Here is an 11115-nt window from a genome sequence, read left to right on the forward strand (position 1 = left end):
GCGTATTGTTCTCGTCGAAGGTGAAAAATAGGCGGAAGTAGATCGATATAGATTACAATGAAATACAAATTGAGGTAGGAGACCTGATACAATAAATCGCGCGAAAAGCTCTTGAGCGAAAAATTCGGAATTGACACGTCTAAACAACCAGTTCAATTCAACGACAAGTCGAACTAACGTATTAAGATAAAAACAACTCTCCTGCGATACTTTAAATTATATATTCAATCGTTGTAGAAAAACGCAAAACAGCGAAACAGTTCGATTACAAATTACGAGAAAAGCCACTCGACGATCTGTCTCTCGGGTGTGATATTAAAAAAATATCAATTTGATTCTCAGATGGCTACAGCTCTATGCACGAATTATCCTGAATTATTATATCCTCGTTCACGATGCCTCACGATCGATCGACGATCGTGGCTAAAGAATTCTGGATCAGTCTCTGGTTACTCGCCTGGATACTTGCCTCAACTTAGCAGTAGATCGTTAAGCGTTCCGTACGTTTGACATTCCATACTTCCTTTTCCTTTTCTTTTTCGATCACAGAAATGATATGTCTATGAAATTAAAAAACGTTTGACACGTTTTCTAAACAGCACCGTCTCAGCACCAAGAATAATCTGCCTTAACAGCGTCGGAGCATGCAACGAAGAAGAATTCGCGGTGACGTTCGTGCACCGTAGTTTCCCCAGCGGTTGAAAGTTTGATCAAGTACTCAAGCACGTAAGATGAACGTAAAACAATGGAAACGGAAACGAAAGTGCGTCAACTTTGGCCCTCGCACTGTGTTGCTACACGCACTTGTATAGTTTTCGTAATACGTTGTTGCTGTTTAGGGTATCTCGGACACCGGGAAGTCTCAGTTTTCACACGAGCAGAGAATTAAAGTGTATGTACTATGGAAGCGGCCAGGGCAAACCGGAGAAGTCCACGGGGCCACCCAGGCCAGCGTCTGCCTCTAGGAGGCTCATTATCACGGCCATCGCTGCCTCGTCGTTGCCATCCGACGGCACTGGATTCGGCGACTCGTTGATCGTCGTTCCACCGATCATGTCCATCATGTCTTCGTCTGGTGACGCTCCTGGAACGAAATGGACGTTACACGCAACGTCTCATTGAAGAGAGTCCGCCCCGTGTTGCTGTGAACGTTGCTACTGAAACTATAACGCTATGCCAAATAAAACGAAAAAACAAAAACGAAAAAAATTAAAAAAAAAAAAAAAAAAAAAAAATACAATGCGGGCTTGATTGCTGGATGTTCGAACCTTTGGAAGGTTATTGTTACGTCATCATTTGTTTCGTCGTTGGTTGCTTTTTTACTTTAAATTTGAAACAAAGCACACGCAGTAATGAAATTGACTTATCGTTGAGAGAAATATCAAAGATCAGGAGAAAGTTAATTGAATAATGAAAATCAACGTGGTGGCTCTTGATTGAGATATTGAGAACGAACTTCCTTCGCCCAACTTCGCTCAGAGAAACCCACTGTCTAAGAGTGATCGATCAATATTGATCTTCTCTTTCTCTGAGCGACTTAATCTTTTTTTTTTTTGGTAAATCCGGCAATCACACTACACACCAATAAAACGACTCCTTAGAGACAGTAATAGCTATGACCTTGGTCGTTCGCGATGCTGTTCAACTGCAAGTTGTTTGCTATGTGGTTGAACGTCGGTGTAGGATTACTGCTGCTGTTGTTGCTGCTGCCTCTGGTCGACTGTGTCATATCCTGCACCCTCTCTGGCGACGCGGTTGTAGTGATCTGCGTCTTGTAACGAAAATAAAATATTAGCAGAAAAATATTGTTAACATATCGAGTACGTTACTCTTCGTTTAATTGTTAAGAAAAAAACTTCTTGTTACTTCGTGCCAATTTAAATTTATTTCAAGAACATTTTGATTATTATTAAACTTCAGATCTGACTTATTCGTTGCAACCTCGAATGTTCCTATTATTGTCCTAATATTTTCGTCAGAGTGATTCAGACTATCGTTAATATTAATATTTGATAAATTCAAATTAAATTCATCAATAACTTTGCTTTCAAATCAATCAAATACTGTAACTATTGTCACTCAAGAAAGTATTACTTCGACTATGTAATCAAATAAATAAGAATCACTTAACATTTGATTGCGAATAACAAAGTGACTGTAAAAGAAACGCTATGTTTATAATATTTACAAAAAAAAAAAAAGAAATTAATAACGAAGAACGTAATAAAAAGTGGCAAAGAGATCAAAGTTGCAATTTCTGTGATTATAGCTACCTCGGTATTTAACAAAGCAGATTCCGGTCCTGGCCCGGGACTGCTACCGGAAGAAGAATCCTCGCCGCGTCTTTGAAGATCCAAAACTTCTTCAGCTATTTGTCGGCCGATTTTACTTACCTCTACGTGACTCGAGATCAATCGTTCTAACCCGCCGTTACCTAAAATTATTTTTCCAGCGTGAAACAACAACTACTTTTCGAAATTTTAAAGTTATAAGATAATAATAATATTATTAACGTTATTATTAACGTTAAAGTTATAAAATAATAATAATATTTACGTTAATTAATAATATTATTATTAATGTTAACAAAGTAGCTAACAGTTACGTGAAAAAAATTACAGTAGTTATACAATAACAGTTCCAGCAAATCCATCTTTCACTATGTATTAATAACCGTAATTAGGTAAGTCTTTTTTTGGATTGTGGATGTTTGCAAAAACTGCAGATTGATATCTATATAAAAATACAGCGCTCGTTATTAAATTTGATAATTAAAAATAACAGTAAGAATATATTCATAATTCGTAAACTAGGACTGAAAGAGAAAATGAATAGAGAATATTTTCACAAGAGTGTCATGTAAATCAATATTAATTAATATTTATTTTGGAAACAGGACAGGTTTCTATTTCGAAATTTTCTATTTTATTGCTCAACAATAAGGTGAACGATTCATTTCTATGCTACATATAATTTTCATAAACGAAACTTTGAAGAAGAAAGAAAAAAATGACAAAATGTTAAAGCCATTGATCCTCTCGTATTTTTTTATCAGTCATGTCCGATATTGATACAATCATGTAATTCGAGGATTAAAAATATACGTAAAATATGTACATTCTATCGTTAATATGTAATTATTTACTGTTATAAATGTGTATATTCTACATTTACTAATATGTATATATTTATAATATTATAATATTATAAATTATTGTTATTATAAATATGTATATTCTATTTACTTTGCGTGAAGTAGTCGTAGTTGCCCTGAACACTGGAATCCTCAGATCTGTTTCCACTACTCGTGATCAATCGGGAGTCACAGCTGAATACAGTTCATTTTCATTAATTCAACCATCTCGTCCAAATTTTATAGTGACATCGAACTACGATAAAAACATGTCGTCGACACTTACGAGGTAACGGAGTTCTTGGCTATTAGGTACTCGATATCTTTGGTCCATGGATTTCTGAAGGATTTCCATTCGGATTGAAGCTTCACGAAGCTCGCACCTTTCGTTCTAAACCTGTATATCTAAACAGTAACATCGACTTCGTCACGTTTACAAATTCGCATCCACCCACTACGAATTTTTATAGAAATTTGTATTTTTATGAACACAGTTGTACGTGTTCAAGACTTCGAATACGTAAAGATCTATGTTGGATCGTTTAAATCGTTTAAATTGACATTCGAAGGACACTGAGAATTATAATATAAAGTGAATTATAGTATAAGTCATTCTTATAGTATAAAGAGAATTATAGTACGTCATTCCTATAGTATAAAGAGAATTATAGTATAAGTCATTCTTATAGTATAAAGAGAATTATAGTATAAGTCATTCTTATAATATAAAGAGAATTATAGTATAAGTCATTCTTATAGTATAAAGAGAATTATAGTATAAGTCATTCCTATAGTATAAAGAGAATTATAGTATAAGTCATTCCTATAGTATAAAGAGAATTATAGTATAAGTCATTCCTATAGTATAAAGAGAATTATAGTATAAGTCATTCCTATAGTATAAAGAGAATTATAGTATAAGTCATTCCTATAGTATAAAGAGAATTATAGTATAAGTCATTCCTATAGTATAAAGAGAATTATAGTATAAGTCATTCTTATGATATAAAGAGAATTATAGTATAAGTCATTCTTACAGTATAAAGAGAATTATAGTATAAGTCATTCTTATGATATAAAGAGAATTATAAGTCATTCTTATAGTATAAAGAGAATTATAAGTCATTCTTACGACGATCTTGTTAAACAATGTTTTGCGTTTACTATTATTGTTTCCTTAGTTAAGTACTAAAATGAGGTACTGTCACTTCTCAGTAATAAATGAAGTAGTTTGCCATGAAACATAGATCTTTCAACGCTTGAAGAATGTTATTATTATCTCAAATTCTAAAAATTGGGTTTTCTACCCCACTATCACTCTCAGCCCTTTATTTAATAATTTAATAGCATGTATCTGCTTTTATTTTCTATAGGCTGCAAATTGGATATAAAATAGAGAAGAAGCACTCTGAACTTCGTTCAAAACTTCCATCTGCATCTCAGTTGCTCATTCCATGAGATTTCCATTTCAATCAAAGAAACAGAAATTTAAGCGGTGGACTTGTCTCTGCCCACTTTACATACTTGATTGACCACGTGTATATATTCCGTGTATGTACATCCTTGTACATTTTAATGAACAAAAAAAATCCGCGGTTGATACACTGGCTACATACTGTCAAATTGCGTGATACCGACTTTATGTTTGAATTTTACAGTTTACTGAAACTATGGAACATCGAGGTGGAAAGAGCAGATATCCACTCGGTCGTAGGAAATTGAGAATGCACGTAGAGCAAACGGAGCAGCGTGATACAAATTAAAATTTCAAACAACGACCATTATCGTTGCAAAACAGCTGAAAGTATGAGAAAGAGTTGGTTGAACGTGGCGACTTACTTGCGTGGTGACGCACTCGGACGCTTGAAGAGCAGCTTTATGAGATTCCGCTAGATGAGGAATATCATCGTGGTGATAATATTCGTACATACTCGTGCCAAGTAGCTCCTGCGGCAGGAAGCCTAACACTAAAGTAGCCCTGCAAACGTTTCATTTATCTGTCGTTACGAACGTTTAAATAATTATTATCATTTAACATTGTTTATTAATAATATATTCGAGCAACGCTGAATAATTTTCCTAATTGTCACTCCGCAGATTTGGTCGCGAACACACAACGACAATCTAGCGTGCAATGCAAATCAGTGGCGTCATAAACAGTAAAAAATTAATCAGGATGATTCGGTGTTTTTCTTAAATATCGTATACTCTGGCAATCGAAGGACATAAATATCATTTCATATTGCACACGTGTAATTTGAATAATAAGCGAAATGAATTTTGGAATTTTTGATCTTATATCGTTTTTTTTTTTTTTTTTTTTTTTTTCTTTCTAATTTCTAGATAAACCGATTTTTTTCTTCGAAGTACTACACTACCGAGAATTGAAAGGCACGTCGCGTAATTACTGTTCTGTGTAATTATTCACCTTTGGTCGACAAAGAGGAACTTGCCATCCATCGCGTGCCGCGAGACGAACTTTATCGGTCTCAAACGCGGTTTCTTAGGCAAGGATGTTGGCAACGTGGACTGTAGCCGACCAACAGCTACTAAACACGACAAATTGCAAGCCTCTCCGTCTCCGTCGCCTTCGTGTTCCTCGAGGTCGATTTTCGCTGGCGCCCAGGACTTCAGATAACCGGTACACTGAATTACACAATACTTCCAGTCTGCGAAAAATCCATAATATCCATATAAAAATCATTGTTCACGCACGATGAAAATTAAACTTGTCAACTTTTTCTTATTAAATAAAAATATCGTTCGTTAACTCGTCTTTATCAAGTAGAAGATTATCTTTGGCTTTGTTCGAATAAAATTTGTGTCTCTTTTTCTCTTTAAAAAATTAAAAAAACGTATGTTATTATGTCGTGTGTCTTCTTCGAAGAGTCTGTTGCTCTTGGTTTGTTACGTTGTTATTTCGGAATTTTCTTAATCTTGGCGTTAACGCAGAACGCACGTAAAAATATAAAGTAGCAAAGAAAAAGGAGACAGGCATGCAAAGCGACCCTTTCACAGCGATCCTCGACTTCGCCGTCTACTTTTCACCTTTGACAAATCAGGCGGCAACTATTCGAGTTGTAAGGTCTCGCACGACCGTGGAAAAAAAGGACTGGCGACTCTCTCAGTGTCACCTGCATACTTGTATCAGTTATCTAAAGTTAAATATCTAAAATTCGTCGTTTTCATGGATCCGGCGAATTTTTAATGATATAATTTTGAATTTCATTCCTCCTCCATCGAGTTGAATTGACTTCGCTTTCTTAATTGGAGATTGACGAATTTGAACGAAGAAACCACCCACCGACGTTTTGTTGTTTTTTTCGTCGATGACACGCGCTGGCCGTGTCAGCTTCCTCCTTCACTTGCAACTCGCTGCAACGAACACCTTCCACTTTTCGCTTCATCCTGCAGAAGAAAGATCTTCGCGCGCCGGGACATAATCTCGATACACCCTGGGGCACGTCCGTTTTCACCGGTAACATCGCTGAAACAATATTAAACAGACACGAATGATGTATTTATTAATCGTTCGATTCTTCGTTCCAGAGACTGAAAACCGAAACGTTTTGAAGTTTAGGTATTATACCCAGGTATAATATGCCGAAATATCGTGAGGTTTAGGTATTATTACACCGGTATTTGCTCTCATAATATAGCCGTAATATAACCGCTGTTTGAAAAATCGGTATAAGACGATCATACCAGTATTTTCATACGTATTTTTATTAGTATTTGATGTGCATAACGGTAAAAATACCGAAATATATACCGTTTTACTGATGAAAACATATTTTTCATTTTCTACGTACATTGATTCTTATTAATATTCGGACATTGTGCTATTCAAAATATTGTTATGGATTTCGATTATTTATAATAATAAATTTGAATTAATTTTTTAATATAATAGAACATTCATTATAGTTTATAGTAACGTAAGTTTTATTCATTTATTGTACATACTTTTTTTAATATCAAACAATAAACTGAACTATGTCGAAATTTAGCGTGGCAAAAATATTCGGACATTTGAGGAACTAACAATATTTGAACCTGAAGATTGTTAACATAAACAATAATTAATATTTTGTTAGGTAACCATAAACTTCAATAATATATCGCAGACGATTATGGCATATTTCCAGTAATATTTTTAAGTAATTTCGCGGAATATTCTACCATTTTACGATTAATCGTTGTTTCAACTCTTCTTTTGATTTATTGACGTACGACAATTAGTCATTTTTCACCGAGAAAAAAAGAAAATCGTATCGAGAAACCGGTCGTCTTTTAAAATTAAGTAAGAGTATCGTGGCTGAGTATTGTACAGAGATACAACAATGAATTAGTATTAGAAATAATAAAGGATACCTGTATAAGCGTCATCAAATTTACTATCGGCAGCTTTATGAAAACATTTAATCATTGTCGCCTTTTCCTTTTTTAATATATTAATATTTTATTTACCGGTAATATATTAATATTTTATTATACCGGTATTATACCGAAATACATCTACCGATCTAACATCGTTTTGATAGCATCGTACCGGTATTCGCACCATTTCGGTTTCATCAAACGTAATCGAATAGTAACCTAAAAATACCGGCATTTTACCGGTATCCGTAATACCGATTCGGTTTTTGCTTCGTTCATTCGACGAAGCTGCTTAACTTCAGCAACTGGAATGACGTGCCACGCACATCGAGAATATTTGGCCCAAAATTGCAATATTTTCTTAGTGTTAAGTATATTTAAGTAATAAATTTATTACTTCTCAATAAATTCTATACCGACGAGTTGGAAAAGAAAGCGACAAATTACTGTATACGATTCGGTCACTCGTTATGGTCCGCAATCAATTGCCAACGCAAGTGATTAATCTCTTGCTACGCACGTCGAGAATTTTCTGTCCCAAAATTGCAATATTTTCTCAATATATTTTTAAAGTATATTTAAGTATAACCCAGGCAAAACAAATAATAAATTTATTGCTTCTCAATAATTTTTATACCGACGAGTTGGAAAAGAAAGCGACAAATTACTATATACGATTCGGTCACTCGTTATGGTCCGCAATCAATTGCCAGCGCAAGTGGTTAATCTCTTGCTACGCACGTCGAATATTTTCTGTCCCAAAATTGCAATATTTTCTCAATATACTTTTAAAGTATATTTAAGTATAACCCAGGCAAAACAAATAATAAATTCATTACTTTTCAATAATTTCTATACCGACGAGTTGGAAAAGAAAGCGACAAATTACTGTATACAGGTTCGGTCACTCGTTATGGTCCGCAATCAATTGCCAGCGCAAGTGGTTAATCTCTTGCTACGCACCTCGAGAATTTTCTGTTCCAAAATTGCAATATTTTCTCAATATACTTTTGAAGTATATTTAAGTATAATCCAGGCAAAACAAATAATAAATTCATTGCTTCTCAATAATTTCTATCCAGTAGTATTATACTGACGAGTTGAAAAAGAAAGCGACAAATTACTGTGTACGGTTCGGTCACTCGTTATGGTCCGCGATCAGTTGCCAGCGCAAGTGGTTAGAATCTCTTGCGCTGGAACGACGTGCCACGCACGTCGATATTTTGTCCGAAAATTGCAATATTTTCTCAATATACTTTTAATGTATATTTAAGTATAACCCAGGCAAAACAAATAATAAATTCATTACCTCTCAATAATTTCTATATCGACGAGTTGGAAAAGAAAGCGACAAATTACTGTATACGGTTCGGTCACTCGTTATGGTCCGCGATCAGCTGCCAGCGCAAGTAGTTAATCTCTTGAATGACGTGCCACGCACGTCGAGAATTTTTTGCCCCAAAATTGCAATATTTTCTCGGTTTTAAGTATATTGAAATACAACCCAGACAAAACAAATAATAAATTTATTACTTCTTAGTAATTTCTATCCAGTGACATACCGATGTGTTCAAAAAGAATTATTGTATACGGTTTGGTCACTCGTTATGGTCCGCGAATTAGTTACTAGCGCAGTTAATAAAAAAATGATAAATGATAATTTTGAAACTGTCTGTTCTCGTCTTTTATTTCCACTCACATTTTGTTCGTATCGGCGTCGACGCGCGCGTGTATCGACGAGTTTTTCGCATAATTTCTCCACCTGCGGGGGAAAATCGACACGTGCATTGTGCGTGTCGCGTATTTGCAGGATGATAAAAAGAGGAAATGCGAGGATGCTTCGAAGACAAGTGATTCACAAACGTGAATATTAACGAGTCAATAGACACGTGTATACTACTGTTCGTTTATCCTTTCATTGTTATTACTTATTTACGTATTCAGAAGGAATAAATTGTTATTCGTTGTTCGTGTTTCATATTTTTTAAGCAGTTTACAAATGCGAGTATCAATGTGCACTATTGTTTATTTATTTATCCTATCATTATTATTATTCATTTATCTATTCGGAAGGAATTAAAATTATTATCCGTTGTCATTCAAATTTTAAGTATTTAGCGATGAACATGGACGTAAAAAAAGAAAAGATATCTACACATCTTTATCCTTTTCCAGAAAATTAATATCATTTAAATAACAAAAGTACGGTTCCGATTATGTTTAAACATAATTAAACATTTAAAAGTCATGTTACTTTGCAACTCGTGCGTACAATCCAACGCCGGATTTATTGCCATTCACCTCAATATTCATCTGCACGTACATATGTACATTACAAATTGCAATCCGTACAATCTCAAAGCACATAAATCAAAACTCCGTCCAAGTAGATGCACTCGCAACACGAGTAGAAAAACATGTCGATACCTAAGATACATTGTTGTCTGACATTTACAGTCGTAAAAATGTTGCGTCTAATCGTCTAACGATCAAAGTATAAAATTCCCATCAGAGACATTAAAGTAAAAAAAAAAAAAAAATAGGAAAACTTTGTAAGAATTGTACAATTGATAGAAAAAAAAAGAAATCGTTTCAAATTCAATTCAATTCATTAATTCTTCAATCGATTGTGTAATTATTTCATTACTCGACGAATTTTCAATTCATAAATTTTACAAAAAGTGATCATTTAAATTTCCAAAAGTTTCATCCGTCTCGCGTCTATGGACCGTGTAACAAAAGCTACAAACTGGTCATTTCGACGAGCTTTGGTAGTTTGCTAGTGCTAAACTTGCGCCTGTGTGTTGTATACACACATGTGTACGATAAAAAGAACGCGATCCCAGGAACGTTGACGTGACGTTAACGCATACTGCGGCCGCATTTGCCGGCGTGTGCAATCTCTTCTTTAGTCAAGCCGTATTCATCACTTTCCGTAATACATCCCATGCATCGCAGTTATGCAATTAATCTCACTGTAGTGGTGTGTGTTGCACCGTAACCGACTAATTCCCTTTCGTCTAAGAATCTTATGTAAGTGAACGGCAATCACGAGCTTCGATCTTTTTTTTTTTTTGCTTTTTTTTTCAATCGTACTCTTCTAAAAATGCGTGAATGAATGCTGAAACATGTTCGATCAAAACACAAACACGCAGCATATAAAGTATTCAATTCTCGTTTTCTTTCAGTTCACTATAATTTATCAGATTTATCGATAAATCTTACATTGACTAACGTTATTCGAATGTGTAAAGTATTCGAGTGTTTTTTTTTTTTATTAATTTATAATTAATTTACGTGTAATAAAGTATTCAATTCTTTTCTTTTTTATTCAACTCTAATTTATTAGTATTGATTAGTATTTACTAGGTTACAATTCAAACGTAGTGAAATTTAGTATTTTACGTAAAATATTTCATTCTTCTTCAGTTACTCTAATTCAACATATTCAATTCTTTTCTTTTTTATTCAACTCTAATTTATTAGTATTGATTAGTATTTACTAGATTACAATTCAAACGTAATGAAATTTAGTATTTTATGTAAAATATTTAATTCTTCTTCAGTTACTCTAATTCAACATATTCAATTCTTTTCTTTTT

At 34.2% G+C, this 11115-nt stretch overlaps 1 protein-coding gene across 11 annotated transcripts in view; it reads right to left on the bottom strand.

Annotated features, from left to right (window-relative positions):
- Positions 1 to 531: 531 nt before the first annotated feature.
- Positions 532 to 11115, bottom strand: part of LOC122531095 (protein cycle) — a 92242-nt gene continuing 81658 nt past the window's right edge. For 7 of the 11 annotated variants that reach the window (XM_043658686.1, XM_043658684.1, XM_043658694.1 and 4 more), the window contains 8 exons: positions 6438 to 6620; positions 5562 to 5802; positions 4973 to 5111; positions 3420 to 3538; positions 3246 to 3328; positions 2274 to 2434; positions 1621 to 1771; positions 532 to 1084 (listed from right to left, as the gene is read on the bottom strand). In XM_043658686.1, coding sequence (XP_043514621.1) covers positions 900 to 1084; positions 1621 to 1771; positions 2274 to 2434; positions 3246 to 3328; positions 3420 to 3538; positions 4973 to 5111; positions 5562 to 5802; positions 6438 to 6620 — 1262 coding nt within the window. In that variant the 3' untranslated portion in view covers positions 532 to 899. Of the gene's footprint in view, positions 1164 to 1582; positions 1772 to 2273; positions 2435 to 3245; positions 3329 to 3419; positions 3539 to 4972; positions 5112 to 5561; positions 5803 to 6437; positions 6621 to 11115 lie in introns of all 11 variants that reach the window. The other 4 variants (XM_043658685.1, XM_043658687.1, XM_043658688.1 and 1 more) reach the window with 4 other exon arrangements.

The sequence above is a fragment of the Frieseomelitta varia genome, unplaced genomic scaffold (genome assembly GCF_011392965.1).
Source record: "Frieseomelitta varia isolate USP_RPSP 00005682 unplaced genomic scaffold, Fvar_1.2 scaffold_372, whole genome shotgun sequence".
Classification (NCBI taxonomy): domain Eukaryota; kingdom Metazoa; phylum Arthropoda; class Insecta; order Hymenoptera; family Apidae; genus Frieseomelitta; species Frieseomelitta varia.